At 49.3% G+C, this 18,416-nt stretch overlaps 1 protein-coding gene across 1 annotated transcript in view; it reads right to left on the bottom strand.

The window, feature by feature from the left end:
• LOC147669070 (NACHT, LRR and PYD domains-containing protein 1 homolog) overlaps positions 1-18,416 on the bottom strand; it is a 210,103-nt gene that overhangs the window by 20,915 nt on the left and 170,772 nt on the right. Inside the window, exon 4 of the mRNA XM_086948248.1 lies at positions 14,140-14,307. Coding sequence (XP_086804374.1) covers positions 14,140-14,307 — 168 coding nt within the window. The remainder of the gene's footprint in view (positions 1-14,139; positions 14,308-18,416) is intronic.

Raw genomic sequence — 18,416 nt, 5'->3', positions numbered from 1 at the left:
GGGACGACGACCCTCTAATGTAATCTAGCAGCACAAAAATGCAACTTTGGGTCTAGAATGAGAATGGAGTGTGGGTGAGTCCCTTTTAATGGACGGTTCCCCTCACCCATTCGTAGGTGGCATGCTTCATCATTGGGTCACAGTGCGGGCTACAACCCCCTCATTGAGAGGTAGGAGCTAAGGGATGCTTTATGGTATGGCCAAGTGGTATTCTAAAACATTTAGATGAGACAGGTGTGGAGGGAGTGAAAGGGGTGTGTGTGAAAGTGAGCTAAAACTAACTCCCTGGTGTGTGGCAACAACCTTTAATAGGACAACTAGAGGTCAGGATTAAAAGAAGTGGGCTATAGCAGGAGGATTCAACCTGTCATAGACGTTTACTGGTCGACATGTTTCAGCCTTTGTACCCTCCGTAGAGGTGTTGTGGCTTTCTTCAGGACCATAACATGCCAATTAAAGTGAAGGAACCACACATATCAAGCTTTAGTAGGTGTTTAAGAAAGCATACAACCAGCTAATGGGTATTTAACCATTCGTAAGTTCTGCTGGTCAGTGTCTTGCCTGTATTGGCAGGTGAGCTAATGGCGCCTTACCCTCTGAGCACACATTATAGCTGGCATTCAAATCCTTATGGATGGCTCCTTATCGCTGGTACAGTGCACCCAGGAAGGGACCTCTTGGCCACACCATATAACATCCCTGAGCTCCTCTCTTTCAGTGAGGAGGTTGTAGCCCGCACTGGGAATAGGTTCTCAGTGCGAGGAGGTAACGCAATGATGAACCATGCCACCTACTGATGGGTGAGGGATACTGTCATTTAAAAGGTACTCCCCCACACGCCATTCTCATTCTGGACCCAGGGTTGCATTTTTGTGCTGCTAGACCCATTGTCATTGCCCATATCCCTGATACTGGATCCCTGACACATGGGTGATTTAGATTCTGATTTAGAACAACGACGGGGCATCCTTGACCCTATTCTGCTCCTATCCTTCAAAAACCTAAGTTGGCTTCTCCCACACATGACCCTTTTAAAGCCAAGTTGGTATTGGAGTCAGAGGGTGCTCCTATGTTTGATTCTTGTCTGATTCATCACCCTAATTCAACCAAGTAGTATCCGACTGAACATGTGGGAGAGTATGTGGCTTTCAGATTATGTCTGCCACTTGATAAACAAACAAGAGCTAAACTGAAGTCAGAAAGCCCTCATCCTTACCTTCGTTCCAAAAATTCTCTCACCCCGACTATAGACCCTAACCTTCTCACTTTTTTTCAAATTTTGGCAAGGACCTGTGCAAAACGGGGGCACAAGGCCTCGTTCACGTGGCTGGATAAATTATTGTACATTGTAGGGCCCTTGGCTTATATTTTCAATTTGGCAGAGTCGGCACATCTAGATAATTCTCCATTGATCCTGAAGTGCTTTTTTTATGGGTACAGCAATCCTTTTGCCTACTTGGCAATGGCAATGTTGCCATTGCACATGCACGTCGTAAAGGACTTTTATTGAAACTTGTTGGACAGGCCACATGACGGGCCGCTCTCCCCCCGGCTCGACCAGGCCCGAGCCAGTCACGCAAGCACCACACACCACCATTGCATGTCCTACGTCCCCTCAGGGACACCTGCCCTCGAGCATGATAACCTCGTGGGTCCGATCCACTGCCGGCCCATGCGCCCAGCCGGGGCCGCCATCTTGGACACTTCGCCACGAGGCCGCCTGGCCCCCGATCGACCTCAACCCTGGGCCTAGCCCGGCCTCAGACATTCCGGCACCACCCTCCACCCAGGAGGTGAGCGAGCTACTTGGCCAGTCAATGGGAGAAAGAGGTGTCGATGGTTCTCCCCCGGCCAGTGCCGCTCGCCCATCGCCTCCCCGGGCGCTGGCTCCACCCCCCTGCTGGGTGTCTGGACTCCCTCATCCCGGACCTCCCGACCTCCAAGTGCGAGGGTCCGGACATCAAAGCACACCAGCCCTATAACTGGGGCAGCTCCAGAGCAGGAAGGGAGTTGTATCTTGGAGTCGAGAGACGAAAGAAGAACTCATCCTGGACGGACTACTGGCGCTGCCGTAGCTCTGTCCTGTGCACCATCATCCTGCCTGTTGGCGCTGCCACAGCCGTCGTAACCTTCATCCTTCACCGTCGTCCGGATCTGCTGGCGAGGCCGCGGACCGTTGTAACCGTCATCTGCATCGGGACCTGCTTGGCTTCTCCACGGCCCGTCGACCATCCTTCATCCATCTCGGGACCTGCTTGGCTTCTCCACGGCCCGTCGACCATCCTTCATCCATCTCGGGACCGGCTTGGCTCCTCCACGGCCCGATCAGCAAACACGCCGAGCTCGAGGATTGAGAGCTATTGAACTCATTGGTAACTAAGACTGTCCCGCTACCCTTTTCCTCAACCAGAGATCAGAACCGAGGGGACCCCTGAGTCCAGACCTCCTTGTATTATATCAACGTAACCTGAGAATTGCATATAAAGTCTCGTTAACCTTCAATCTTGTGTGGTGTCCGTCTGTGGGGGGGAAGTTACTTATCTGTACAGTCGTTGGAGACGGCTCTCCCTGGAGACCTCTCCCCGTAAACTCGGCCGACCCTCCCGGTCCGTCTAACATTGGTGGCCAGCGGCGCGATCCGAATCACCGCATAACGTACAGAGAGTAGCTCACCCCACAACGAACAACAATGTCGACTAAAGAGAGCGGATCAACTGAGAAGTTCCAAATGGAGAAACTAGAGGAATACAGCCATCGTGAACTAAAGCAGTTCTGCATCGAACTAGGTATCGCTACCACCGGACTAAGTACCAAGGACGATTTTAAGCATGCCCTAGAATCTTGGGCAGAGACCGGGGATGTCGAAGCCCCTGAGCAAAGCACCGCGCAAAAGACCAACACGGCCCCTGAAGAGCAAAGAACGGGTCTCTCGCAAGACGAGATCCAAGAAAGAGAAAAAGCCCGACTACACGAACTCGAAATGGCCCGACTCAAGATGGACATAGAACTCAAATTGGCCGAGCAAAAAATAAACTTAGAGCACCTTCGCCTCCGAGAAGAAAGAGAGGAGAAACAGAGGCAAAGAGAGCTCGAGGAAAAAAGACTAACGTACGAGCACGAGCGGAACCTAGCCGAGATCAACCTGCGCAAACAGAATAAAGAGTTAGGGGTGCCCGACAGACCGTCCACCCCAGGGACCACGGACAAAAAAGTGCACATCCCCAAGGATGTGGTCCGAGAATATTTTCGAGAAGACGACATCCAGCAATGGTTTAAGGCATATGAAATCGCGATGACTGCGCACCGGATCGATAGAGCCGACTGGGGAGCCGGCCTATGGGGCAAATTCCTCAATGAGGGCCGCGATACTCTGTTACAGCTCCCAGACCACCAGATGACCTCCTACGACCATATGAAAGCGGCCCTCCTCACTCGCTATGGCCTCACGCCCGAGATGTACCGTCAGAGGTTCCGAGACTGCACACGCATTCCAGGTACAACTTGGGTGGACTATGTAACGTACTTTAGCCGAGCCTTCGAAGGCTGGATCAGAGGGAACAACGTCACGACCTACGAGCAGTTGTTCAATCTGATGGTATGGGAGCATCTGTCCAACAATTGCTTCATTGAACTACGCCAACACCTCCTCGACAGCAAGTTAACCGATCCCCGGCAGCTCGCAGCTGAAGCTGACCGGTGGGAGATCACCCGAGTGGGCCGGAATGGGTCCTACGAGCAGAACAGGAACAACAATGGTCACCACCGATCCAGAGGAGGAGGAGGGGGCCAAGGACGAGGAAGAGACATCACTCCGGCCGCCCCCACTACCAGCACCACCCCCCCGGCCAACCGGGGCAGCACCCCGGCGCGACCGGGATACAGAGCCAATGTTACATGTCACCGATGCCAACGAGTCGGCCACTATGCAAACGACCCAAGCTGCCCGCAGTATCAGAGTCCAAGACCCCGCCAGGTGGCCGCCGCGGCACTAGGGGAAGAACAGATCTCCGAGGAACAAGAAACAGACGAGCAAGAGTATCAAGAGTGGGAGCCAGCCGCCATGACTCTCGCGTGCTTAGGGGGAAGAGACATGGTCCCGCGGGTCCCCCTACCCGCTAACACCCAGAAGTACAGCCAATGGGTGAGCATCAATGGACAACGGGCCGAAGCCCTTCGAGACACCGGGGCCAGTGTGACAGCCGTCCGCTGTCATCTGGTGACCCCAGAACAATATCTACCGAACATTCTCTGCCCTGTGCGATCAGCCGACAACTCGGAGAGTCTGTGTCGGATGGCCTGCGTCCCCTTTGAGTGGGGAGGGGTCTCCGGCATGTTGAGGGTAACGGTCCGAGACGACGCCCCCGTGGACTGCCTCCTCGGAAATGACCTGGAAAGCTCCCCGTGGGCAGCCGTGGAGCGAAAAGCACACTTGGGGATGTTGGGCGTCCCAGACTGGGCGTGCGTCACCACCCGGTCCATGGCCGCCCGTGCCAACAATCACCCGGAAGAACCAGAATGGCCGGCGCCTCCGCCTCCGGTCGCCCCCGCCGAGACCCCCGACCAGGGCATCCCCCTCGAACTTGCTCAACCTTCCGACCTTGCTAATCTTGACCAGTGGGCTCAAGAAGGGGGACCCACACAAGAACAATTTCGTCAGGAGCAGAAGACCTGTCCCTCCCTTGAGGGACTCCGACAACAAGCGCTCGCCCAAAGCGCAGGGGATACCTCCGGAACCCATTGGGTCTACTGGGACAATGACCTATTGTACAGCGAGCAACGAATCGCCGAGCTGGGGGCCAACCGAGTACTAGTGGTGCCCCTCCGCTTTAGAGACTTCCTGCTAAATCTGGCGCACGATGTCCCCCTGGCAGGGCACCTGGGACAAGATAAAACCTACAGCCGCCTAGTGACCCACTTCTTCTGGCCAAAAATGAGAAACGATGTGCACCAGCATTGCCGATCTTGCCCCACGTGCCAAGCTAGTGGGAAGAGCGGCCGCAAATTAAAGGCCCCCCTGCAACCCTTTCCCGTAGTCACGACCCCATTTGAGAGGGTCGGAATAGACATTGTGGGACCCCTAGACCCGCGTACAAGACAAGGCCATCGCTTCATCCTAGTACTAGTGGACCACGCCACCCGCTACCCTGAGGCTATTCCTCTCCGGACTGTGACAGCCCCAGTGGTCGGCAGGGCCCTGATGGGGATCTTCTCCCGTGTGGGGTTTCCCCGAGAAGTCGTCAGTGACAGAGGCACGAACTTTATTTCCAAATATATGAAGTCCCTCTGGCAACAGTGTGGGGTCACCTACCGCTTCACGACCCCCTATCACCCCCAAGGAAACGGACTTGTTGAGCGGTTCAATCGCACACTAAAAGGGATGATCGGGGGATTGGAAGAACCCCTCCGTCGCCAGTGGGACGTGCTGCTGCCGTGCCTCCTCTTCACCTACCGGGAGGTCCCACAGAAGTCCCTAGGCTTCAGCCCATTCGAGCTGCTCTATGGGCACCCAGTACGGGGGCCACTCAGCCTGATCAAGGAAGGCTGGGAGATGCCCCCGGCCAAGAGTCCTCCAGATGTCTTCCGGTACCTCCTCACCCTCCGCAACCAGTCCCAGCGGTTCAGAGACCTAGCAAAAGCCAACCTAGAGGCCAGTCAAGAGGACATGAAGAAATGGTATGACCAGAACGCCTCATCTATTGAATTCGAGCCGGGGCAACAGGTTTGGGTAATGTCCCCCACAGAACCGTGCGCTCTCCAAGACAAATGGACGGGACCCTTCAAGGTAATCGAGCGCAAGGGTCCTGCCACCTATCTGATCGATATGGAGTCCGCCCGGAATCCGCTCCGAGTCCTCCACACCAACAGACTGAAACCCCACTTTGCACGAACAGAACTCAGCCTCTTGATGGCCACAGACAACGGGGTTGAAGATGACTCCGAGCCTCTCCCTGACCTCTTGCGGACCCAGGAGCAAGACGGCTCCGTGGATGGGGTCCGACTCTCGGAGACCCTCACCCAGGAACAACGCCAAGAGTGCCAAGCCCTCCTATCACGATTTGCCAGCCTGTTCTCCCTCACCCCAGGTGTCACCTCCTGGTGTGTGCACGATGTGGACACCGGAGACAGCCCTCCTATCCGCCACCGGGCCTACCGCGTACCGGATCGGGTACGGGCCTGCATCCAGGCGGAAGTAGCTAAGATGCTCACGCTCGGGGTCATCGAGCCCTCCGACAGTCCATGGGCCAGCCCGGTCGTACTGGTCCCCAAAGCAGCCGCCCCCGGAACCACACCCGAACTCCGGTTCTGTGTCGACTACCGGGGCCTGAATGAAGTCACCAGAACGGACGCACACCCCATCCCCCGGGCAGATGGCCTGGTCGACCGAATGGGCGCTGCCCGCTACCTCAGCATCTTCGACCTAACGGCAGGCTATTGGCAGATCGGCCTCACACCCCGAGCACAAGAACGTTCTGCCTTCTCCACCCCCGATGGCCACTATCATTTCACGGTCATGCCCTTCGGCATGAAAAATGCCCCAGCGACTTTCCAACGGCTCGTCAATCAGGTCCTGGCGGGGCTCGAAGAGTTCAGCGCCGCCTACCTGGACGACATCGCTGTGTACAGCCACCATTGGACCGAGCACCTCCACCACCTCCAAGCAGTGTTGCAAGCCCTTCAGCGAGCTGGCCTCACGATCAAGGCCAGCAAATGTCAAGTTGGACAAGGGTCAGTGACCTACCTCGGACACCAGGTGGGAAGCGGTCTAGTGGCCCCTCTACAACTGAAAATTGCCGCCATCCAGAACTGGCAGCCCCCTATCACACAAACCGAGGTGCGAGCCTTCCTGGGCCTCACGGGCTACTACCGAAGGTTCGTGAAGGACTATGGTACCATCGTGGGGCCTCTCACCGAGCTCACGTCAAAAAATCAGCCCAAGAAGGTGAACTGGACCCCAGAGTGCCAAGCGGCCTTCGAACAGCTAAAGGCCGCCATGTGTTCCGCTCCTGTGCTCCAGGCCCCAGACTACAGCCGGGAGTTCGTCGTCCAGACGGACGCCTCCGACCAGGGCATTGGGGCGGTCCTGTCCCAGGTGAACACCGAAGGCCTGGATCAACCGGTGGCCTTCATCAGCCGGAGACTCCTGCCACGGGAACAACGCTGGAGCACCATAGAGAGGGAAGCCTTCGCTGTGGTATGGGCCCTCAAGAAGCTCCGACCCTACCTTTTTGGCACCCACTTCCGGGTGCAGACTGACCACCGACCCCTGCAGTGGTTGATGCATATGCGGGGGGAAAACCCAAAACTGCTACGCTGGTCCATCTCCTTGCAAGGTATGGACTTTACCGTGGAACACCGGCCTGGGTCCGACCACGCCAACGCGGATGGCCTGTCCCGGTTTTTCCGCCTCGACGAAGAGAGTCCCCAAGAGGATGGGTAACTCTCCCCGCCTTCAGCTGGGGGGGACGCATGTTGGACAGGCCACATGACGGGCCGCTCTCCCCCCGGCTCGACCAGGCCCGAGCCAGTCACGCAAGCACCACACACCACCATTGCATGTCCTACGTCCCCTCAGGGACACCTGCCCTCGAGCATGATAACCTCGTGGGTCCGATCCACTGCCGGCCCATGCGCCCAGCCGGGGCCGCCATCTTGGACACTTCGCCACGAGGCCGCCTGGCCCCCGATCGACCTCAACCCTGGGCCTAGCCCGGCCTCAGACATTCCGGCACCACCCTCCACCCAGGAGGTGAGCGAGCTACTTGGCCAGTCAATGGGAGAAAGAGGTGTCGATGGTTCTCCCCCGGCCAGTGCCGCTCGCCCATCGCCTCCCCGGGCGCTGGCTCCACCCCCCTGCTGGGTGTCTGGACTCCCTCATCCCGGACCTCCCGACCTCCAAGTGCGAGGGTCCGGACATCAAAGCACACCAGCCCTATAACTGGGGCAGCTCCAGAGCAGGAAGGGAGTTGTATCTTGGAGTCGAGAGACGAAAGAAGAACTCATCCTGGACGGACTACTGGCGCTGCCGTAGCTCTGTCCTGTGCACCATCATCCTGCCTGTTGGCGCTGCCACAGCCGTCGTAACCTTCATCCTTCACCGTCGTCCGGATCTGCTGGCGAGGCCGCGGACCGTTGTAACCGTCATCTGCATCGGGACCTGCTTGGCTTCTCCACGGCCCGTCGACCATCCTTCATCCATCTCGGGACCTGCTTGGCTTCTCCACGGCCCGTCGACCATCCTTCATCCATCTCGGGACCGGCTTGGCTCCTCCACGGCCCGATCAGCAAACACGCCGAGCTCGAGGATTGAGAGCTATTGAACTCATTGGTAACTAAGACTGTCCCGCTACCCTTTTCCTCAACCAGAGATCAGAACCGAGGGGACCCCTGAGTCCAGACCTCCTTGTATTATATCAACGTAACCTGAGAATTGCATATAAAGTCTCGTTAACCTTCAATCTTGTGTGGTGTCCGTCTGTGGGGGGGAAGTTACTTATCTGTACAGTCGTTGGAGACGGCTCTCCCTGGAGACCTCTCCCCGTAAACTCGGCCGACCCTCCCGGTCCGTCTAACAAAACTGATACCTAAATTAGCCAACCTGGCAACTATAAACCCTAGATTAAAAGCTGAAGGTCTTTTGGTTGAAGATTCCTGTAATAAGGAACTATCTTTGCTTCTCTTGATAAAGCACACCCATCACTCCGAAAGGATTTCGCTCAACAGGTTTTCTCCAGGGCCGGCAGAGGCAGGGGCTGCTCTGTCAGCCGCAACTCCAGAGGTTCCTTCAATTCTTCCTACCAGGAATACAAGCCTCAACTTTACCCCAAGCCAATTGAGGTTTCAGAGGTCATAGACACAATGGCTCTCGATACAATTCCCAGGTCAGTAAGTCCCTTTTCTGGCCCTCCTTCTGTAGGGGGGTCATCTATGTTTATTTCTACCAAAATAGCATTCTAAAACTTCAGTTGGGTTCTAAGCACAGTTCAAGGTTATCTCTTTGAACTTTACTCCAAGTGTTTCCAGACTGTGTTTCCTTCCCCTCCAAAATTCTCTTCCGAGATGGTCAGTCTCATCTCTCTAGAGATCCAGTCCTTGTTCTAAAAATACGCAATTGTGTTAACCCTTCATGATCCTTCAGGTTTCTTCAGCTCTCTCTTTTTAGTCTGCAAGAAAAATAACAAAATGAGACCAGTGATAAACCTCAGACAGTTCAATCAATTTGTCGTTTATCGCCATTTCAAATGAAAATGATCATTAATTTCAGGGACTCCTTGTTCCAGAGCGACTGGATGGTTCATCTTCAGGATGCTTGCCTCACAGTTCTTATCCATTCATCTCACAGGTAATTCCTCCAATTTTAAAGGCTCAGCCAAACTTATGACTTTTATATCTCTCCTCTTCGGTCTCTCTTCAGCACTATGGTGTTTTACCAAACTCATGAAACCTGTGGTAGATTTTCTCAGAGCTCAAGGTATCCGGGTGATCATCTATTTAGATGATGTACTTTTAATGAGCCAAGCTTGCAGAATCACATTCTCTTGACACGTTCTTTACTCACGCCCATGGGTTTTCTTATAATTATAGAGAAATATTTTCTTGTCCCTAACAAACAGATCGAGTTTCTGGGTTTTCTGATAAACTCTTCTTCTGCCACTCTTCATCTTGCCTCACCGAAATGAAAGACTATAAAATTCGAGATTCTTCAGACTCTGTGAAGTTCATCAATTTCCCTCAGATCCCTGGCAAGAATTGTGGGCCTCCTCTTATCCTCTATTTAGGCCATTTTTCCAAGTCCTCTACATTATCCATCTCTTCAAAGACTAAACATACATCAACTGAAAAAACGGCTCGCTTATTTCGATTTAATTTCCCTAGATCAAGAGTCCAGACAAGAACTGCAATTGTGATTAGACCATTTAGATGCTTGGAACGGCAAGACTATCTTCACCTCAGCCCCAGATCTTGTATTAGAGTCAGATGCAAGCCGAACAGGATGGGGCGCCCACTGTAGTCCAATATCGACTGGCTGTTCATGGTCACAAGAGAAGTCCAAATTGCACATCAATTGTTTAGAGATGCTTGCCGGCTCCTTTGCAATCAGAAGCCTTGCAAAAACAGGGTACATTGCTCCATTCTACTCCAAATAGACAACATTTCCATAGTTTGTTATGTGAACCACCTGGGTGGAACCAGCTCCAGGCCCCTAGCGGAACTGGCAAAAGGTTTTTGGAAACACCGCCTTTTAAACAAAATTTCTGTATATGCAGAATATTTGCTAGGAGATCGCAACTCTGTAGCAGATTGGCATTCTTGCGACCTTCAAGATGCCAGTGATTGGAAACTACATCCGTCAATCTTCAAGTCTCTGCTCCTCAAGTGGGGTCCTTTCCAGATAGACCTGTTTGCCTCCAGACTGAACTCACAGCTGCCCCAATTCTTCAGTTGGCACCAAAATTCCTTGGCCTTAGCTTCAAATGCTTCTCTTCAGGACTGGTTCAACTGCATAAATTATGTTTTTCCACCTTTTATCACGATAAACAGAGTCTTGGAACAGGTCAGAAATCAGCAGGGAGCTCTGGTATTGGTAGTTCCTTTTTGGTAAACACAGGTCTGGTTTCTGCCTCTGCAGGAATTAATGATGATTTTCTGATTCTACTACTTTCCTTCCCCAGTTTTCTCCTAGATCCCTGGGGCCGTCCGCACAATCTAGTGTTAGAGAACTCCCTCTGTCTTTCCACTTGGAAAGTAACAGGGTCTCCCATTCTGTCCTGCTCATTTTGTCAGAAGCGTCAGACTATATTAACAAGTCCCGAGCTCCTGGAACCACGAACGTGTACACATCTGCCTGGTCTTTATGGGCAGGCTGGTGTGTGGGAAAAAGTATTGATCCCTTTTCCGCGACTATAATAAAGACTTTTAATTTCCTGGCTGCGGAAGCTAGTGGTGAGAAATTATATCGTACTATCAATTTGTACAGATCTGCTATTTTTTAACAGTCATCAATACGTCAATGGAAAAACGGTAGGGGAGCATCCACTCATTTGTCGACTTGTAAAGGGAGTAACGTTTTCCAATCCTCTTATTCCAAAGTACAGTACTTTGATGGATGTGAATGGTATCCTAAAGTTGTTTCTCTCATGGCCTGACAATGTTGACCTCTCTTTAAACATGTTATCTGCAAAACTGACTATGTTGTTGTTTTTTGATTTTTCATTAAATGTTTGTCTCATGTTAGAGCATTGGATATTTCTTCTCGTCAATTTACTCCAACAGGTGTACTGTTTACTGTTTGCAGACGCACAGAAACAAATTTCAACATATGTGTTTTATTCTTACTATCCAGTTCAGTCCAGATTATGTGTTGGGCAGGGTCTCAAGATTTATCAGCAAAAGAAAATTGATCTCAGAACGTCTTCACATTCCCAACTCCTTATCTCCTTTAGTAAACCCAATTATCATGTCTCCTCGCCTACCCTTGCTCGCTGGGTTGGGTGGGTTATGTCCCTAGCAGGGATTGATACTTCCATTTTTGGTGCCTATTCTTTCAGAGGAGCCATGGCCTCCAAAGCTTTTTGGGCTGGCTCTCGTCTCTAAGACATTCTGAGATCAGCCGACTGGTCTAATGATACTGGGCCATATTATCAAGAAAGGGCGATACATTATTGCCGCTTTTATCGGCAGGAAACTGCCGCTAAAGCAGCGATAATGGGCTTGATAATATGCCCTTGTGAATTCCCATGGAAGCCCAGGTTAACACCAGAACCTGGGCTTCTATGGGAATTCACAAGGGCATATTATCAAGCCCATTATTGCCGCTTTAGCGGCAGTTTCCTACCGATAAAAGCGGCGATAATGTATCGCCCTTTCTTGATAATATAGCCCACTGTTTTTAAAACTTTCAATTGCAGACCAGTACATATACATATAGCATCTACTGTGGCTGTTAACATGCTTTAAAAAAGCATAATGGGAGCCTCTGGTCTTGAAATAAAATGCAGACTTTCCTAGCTGTTTATGAAGTAAAGTCTTAATTTTATTTAAGACCCAGAGGTGAGTATTATCCCACCTCAACAGTGAATATTTTCATGTTTCTTTCCTTCCCTCATAGTGGCCCCTTTGCTTCCAGCTTCTTCTGAAGGAATTGTCATCTTCATCTAATGTTCTTCGTCAGACTCCTCTGGGACTTCATAGCTATGCTGCATCTAGTTCACCTTCACCTGGATCTTTGGGTCTTTGACTTATCTGCGTTTGCCAAGAAATGTTCTTGTTGACTTTAACATGTGCTATTATTTTTTCTATAATTCCTTTGTTAAATATTATTAATTGTCGCACAAGAAAAGAGGGTTGTTCACCATCAAGCTGAGTATTATGGGGTCTATTGTGTGACTATTGGTTGTTATTGTTTCTGCATTGTTTCTTCCCATTGGCTGGTAGTCCCATGCCTTATGGGATTTGTAGTTTCTAAATCTTGACTGCTGCTATTCAAAATAAATCAAGAATAGAAAGCATAATCCTCGCCTCCATGTCTTTAATAAAATTAAGTTTTTCCTTAATAAATTACATGGAAGATCTACATTACAAAGCAATGAAGAGACAGCTTGATAGCATGATAAATATGACCATTTTCGACAGAGCAAGTAGAAGGGATGCATACTATCTAACAACAAGCATTGCCAGAGCCAGTAGGTCTGGCTAATAGCTGACAAAGGTCTGATTAATAGCTGACAAAGGCATGTCAAACCTTTCGGCATTGCTAATGCTTGTTTTTGTTTTCACGTTCTTTATTTCCATTCCTTGAGAAAGAAAGGTTACTACTTTCAGAGTGGTTGAAAAGCATGGCCTTGCCAAATGCAATGTGTTACCTACCCAAATTTGTGAGTCAAATGAACCTCTTTTCAATCTTTTCTTTTCCTCAATATACAAATGATAGGAAAAAGAATAGTTGTATCACCATGAAGGAACATACTGCGTGTAACGTTTCCCCACTTTTCTCTGGAGGTTAATAGCATTGGGATAGCTGTTGCCATTGAAAACACACTTATTTGTTCGGACGTATCAAACATTAATCATTATGATTGGATAGCCCTATGATGTCCAAAGATTTTCTTTCAGTGGTTGCTTTTCTCCCATTTGTTTGAGTTGGAACGCTTTCTTATGACACTCCATATATTCTCTGGAAGCTTTTGTTAGGTCTGCCGTTAGGCTTTTGACTTTACTAAAATTATACTTATAATATACTTACTTAATGTGCCATTGGTCTGTTGTGTCATTCACATTTTGCTTCCGTCCTTACAGCATACAGCATGGGGCAATGGGGCAACCTACTTAAGGCACTGGTTAACTTCACTTTGAGTGATTGCATTTTGGTTTTTCACAAGGAAAACATGCTCACACATTGCCAGTGTTTTTGCTTTTACTTTATAATTACTTTAGTGTTGTATTTGAGGTGAGCACAGGCCAGCTTTATCAGATCCTATCTCAGGCTTATGCTGTTGTAAATTCATGCTGGAGTGGCCTTATTTATCAACATACTGCTATGTCACATCAGCTCACATGAACTCTGAATATAAATTAATCGGCGTGCTCTATAAATCTAATCTAACTGCTTTCTTTCTAGTTTTTTTTTACTTTACTTTTGGTTTCTTTCTTTTCTTCCTTCCTTTTTCTTTGTTCTCTTTCTTTTTTTTACTTTTTCACTTTTCTTTCTTGCTTTCTTATTTTCTTTCTTTTTTCTCTTTCTTTCTCTCTCCTTTTCTCTTTCTTTTTCTCTTTTTTCTTTCTTTTTCTCTTTCTTTCTTTAATTTTTTTCTCTTTCTTTATTTCCATGCTTTCCTTACTTCCTTCTATCTCCTTCCTTGCTTTACTACTTCCCTCCCTCCCGTCCTTCCTTTCCTTCTTTCAATGTGTTGCACTAACACTTTACACATGGCCTCTTGGATAAGCTACCAAGGGGGTGTGCAGGGGTTATCTTGGGTGTGTAACTCCCTTACCTTGACTAGAGAGGTGGTTTCTGCCTGGCTTAGGTGACTATCCTAGCCAACCAGAAATTCCATTTCTAACAGGAAGACATTTTAGTGTCATAACAATGCTAAGATATTTTAATCTCTCAAATACATGATTTGAATGTATGAAAACACTTACTGAAGCTCCTCGAGTGTCTCGTTATTCTTCAAACTCTGAGCCATGCTACGTGTGCCAAAGTCACTTATGTTGTTATCTTTCAGGGACAGGATTCTCAAACTTCTGTTCTTTTCAAGACCTTTGAAAATACGTTTAGCGCCAGAATTTCCCACACAGTTGGTTCCTAGCCTACAGAATACACACATGTAAGGCCCATGTCAATATAATGTAATAATATTCAATTATTTCAACACAATATGCTACTTGTGCATAATACTTTTTAGACAACTAACCCACAAACGGTGTCCACTGTTTATACGGGAAACATCCTTCACATCGCAGTGATTACACTGCGATGCATTTAGAACGCTGCCATTACAACGGAAACGTTACATCGACTTGCACTGGAGGACCCTATAACCTGAGGAATAGTAAGATGTACTATTCCATCACCTTCCCTACTGTACGTAGACTGGGGTTGGAATAGTAAATCTTACTACTCCTAAGTCCAGCGCCCTCACGCGCAAGTCGTTGTAACGACTTGCATTGCAAAAACTGCAATGTTACATACCGCAATAATTTTGATTGCGTTGTAACATCCCATATTCGTTTATACATAGATTACAGTTATCTATGTATAAACAGTGTACACCCCTCGTTCTCCCACTCAATCTCCCTTTTTCTCTCCAAGAAAATGTAAAAATGAGATTGTATAGTGCATTTTACCAATATAGTCGGTAAAATACCACACATTTCATAGGCAGTTCTGAAGGGAAACTCTAAATATTTCAGTGCTTCATTGTATATCTCTGTGCTCGAGCAAATTCCTTCAAAATAGAAACGTTACCATTAAAACATTGTGTACTGTCCTTTAAGATATTGTGACCTTCCTGTTTCAGCATTGTCCAGTAAAGCAAATATTGCCATGATGTAATTTCTCATATTATCCCAGTAATGCATACATTGACATTCAAGCTTTCACGTTGTCCCCAATTATAGCAATTATATCTTCATCTAGTTCGGCAATAATAAAATGGTTCCAGACAGATATTGTGCCTCTGTCCACATGTGTGCTTGCATAGTGTACACACACACTTGCACACTCACAGGCACACTCGTACCGCATAGTGTACACACACTTGCACACACCTAAACAAATGCATTGAACTTTTGTTTGTGTGGGTGCAGGTGGAGCAGGTTAGAACAATAGTAAAATTGCACAAGAGGAGGACAAGTGAGTAGTTCAATCTGAATTGATATTGTCTACACAATATCACAACTAGTAACTGTTCATGTGCAGAATATACAAAAAGGCACCTGGAAAAAAATACTTGAAAAAGCATTAGGCATGGCTACGAGGTGAACTTCTTTAGCTTGATTGAACCTTTGTTGGTCATACCTTCTGCGCAGAGAAACTGCCCTGTCCAATGCAGGTGCTGTGCAGAAGGATGCTCAGAGCCCAGTCTTTACACACGGCCTATTGCAACGCCCTTTCACATTCTAACTTCTTCTGTGGACACTCAATATAACCTGCTCCTGCCAAGGGTTGTCAAGTGCACGCTCCTCTTGAAATCAGTGTTTTGATCCTGAACTCGAACATCTAACTTCACATAGTGATATATTATGAGGAGGCTAATTTTCTCCTTGTTTGAAGTGATTGGAACATGACTGCTACCTTTGCAGATTTAGATTTTACCTTACACGCTCCTGGCCCCCCCAACAAGCTGATGCTGAGACAGAAAAGTCCTCTGCATGGTGTAAGATCTGTACCCCTGCCCTGAGTGCCCAACTGTACTATTGTCTGGATCCCTAATGCTGATCTTTTGTCATAGATGAACACAGATCATGCGTGTGTGCCATGACATTGGTCTGTCTCATGGACTGTAGTCTTGATGGACAGGAAGGGGTGGACAAAGCCCTACCATCATAGTGGTGGAAGGCTACCACCTTCATCAAGAGTTAAGTAGCACAAGCACAGTCCTAGCAGTGTTCCGTGTCATGATAAGTAGTAGTGAACAGGTCATTTTTACCCTGTGTCACTGGAGTGAGTCCTATAGACTGATTCACCTTTTTAAAAGTTCCGCTACTGTGTACTTAACTTACTCATAGCCTACATCAGGTAGCTGTGGAGTGCTGCACAGTGCAGGCGTAGTGACCCTGCTCTGGATGTATGTGTGCCTGGGAAGGGTACCGTATAGGGATGGAGCAGTGTTGTGTGGTATATGTGTGGTTACTTCATGAACTGTGTGGAATACATTACATGAGCAATGCAGTGCTGTGCAATGCATGCACAATGGCGGCATGTACTGGGTGTATGTGTGCTTGCGTAAGGTACAATACATGAAGGGTGCAATGTTGCGCAGAGTGCACATGGTGAGTGTGTGTGCTGGCACTGTAGTTGTGTACAAATAGCACACCCTGGTGCAATACAGAAAAACTACAGTACTGAACAGTGTGCACAGACTGAATGTGTGTGCTGAATGTGTGTGTAATGGCACAGTGCATGGAGTTAATAATGCTGGACAATAAGTGTACTGTGAAGTTCACTGACAGCAAATGTACATGCAATGGTATATTGCAAGGAGGACATTGGATTCCATTTTGGGAAGTCAAGACCTGCCTGGTGAAGACATGAGGAGTACAGGGATTCCCACAGACATTTGTGTATTGCTGCATTCCTGTGAGCTGGGCAGCTACACACATGATGATCTCATCACTGACCTAAGTTGTTTGCTTTCTATATGCACAAAAGCATTTGTCATTATTGTACATCACTGAGGGGCACCCAGCACCATAGTCACCAGCTTCTGATATTTGTTGATTAAATCTTCCTTTGCTGTCTACATTAATTCTTTGGTATTCATTGAACACTAAGAATTATGATAATAAGGTAATAAAATGATTGCTTAGCAAACAACAATTTCTCTAATACCATTACTTTCCTCCCACATTCATACAGACAACTTTTTGAGTTGAGCCCTGCAAGACCTGTTATTTCTCTTCTGTTGGTTTTGGCACACCCTTCAATTGCCATTGGTTATTGTCTGTGTCATTTTGAAATTCTGGCTTGTTATTGGTGCAATTGTTTAAATGTCCCTCCTTTGTGTGCTCAGCTCCCTCCCTGGCGATTTCACTAAGAGAACATGTTGTTTGGGCATCATAGTTATAGTGTGTGATGGCCTTTTCTTCCCCCTTCTGTCTGGCTGATGGGTCATGAGGTGCTGTTGCAAGCTCAATAGCCGGTGGTGCTGGGAGTCTGTACTACCCAAACCAACATCACTTTCATATTTCATTTGTGGTTAACAGGGTAGGCGGGGTGCAGAGAAAGGGGGCTCCGGCACTCGTGTGAGGCGCTCCATTGGGTTTTTGCAGAGGCCGTCCCCAAAGGGGGCCTCGTGGGCCGGTGCCATAACAGCCACCAAGCCAAAGACGAACTGCAAAGCGCCCAGAAGCAGATGGGGTCAACCCTTCGTGCCAAGGTGCACCTGAGAGGCACCAAAACCTCCCGTCCAATGGAGGGGGACAGGTGAGTTATGAATCCCCAATGGGGGGAAACCGCTATCAGAGGCAGGGATTCTGCAGGGGGGTTATAAGGCGCTTCACCCCAGTACAGCTCATTATCATCATGGAGCGGGGAGAGTGGCACAGCAAGACATTTTGAGCTGCACTTACCTTTGGGAGGATGGAGCCTGGCGTTGAAGCAGGGGCTGCTCGACCCCCCCTTGATCTTCATGACGAGGAAATCTACTGTGACCCATCCAGACTTCAGCCAGCTCTAAGGTGCCTCTTCGGGCGCGCTGAGGAACCTTAAAAAATCTGTGGGGACCCAACTGTTGCTCAGCATTGACCACTGGGCACAGTCTTCCAGCGAGCAGCAGTGGAGTGGTCTGTGTAGAAAGAAAAGTCCGCGAGAGAGGGTTGGCGCAGTCCCATGGTCCCTCGGAGAACGACACGGCTGAGCGGAGTACGGGCGGCCGGTTGAACCCGCATCCCCGGCCTGACAAACCAGCATCTCATGCCGGATCGCCCTTGCTGCCTCTTTGGCCAGACTGTGGAGTGGCTGCTGGGCTGTAACGGAGGAGGTGGAGCCGGGACAGCAGTACAACGTGTTTGGCTCCTCGTTGTGGAGCATTCGAGCAGCCGACCTCTAAACATAGAGGCCAGGGTTTGAGCTTTGGGGTCGATGCCACACGTGGGGATTCTGGGCAATTTTGCAGCGGTTGCTGTGGACCTGTCCTCCCCGTGCAGCATAGAGTGATCCGCCTGCAGTGGGAGCGCTTGGCAGGAAGCAGAAGCCT

Source organism: Lissotriton vulgaris, unplaced genomic scaffold (genome assembly GCF_964263255.1).
Source record: "Lissotriton vulgaris unplaced genomic scaffold, aLisVul1.2 SCAFFOLD_1708, whole genome shotgun sequence".
Lineage (NCBI taxonomy): Eukaryota > Metazoa > Chordata > Amphibia > Caudata > Salamandridae > Lissotriton > Lissotriton vulgaris.
The sequence above is the reverse complement of the archived record's forward strand: the minus strand, read 5'-3'. Positions and strand labels throughout refer to the sequence as shown.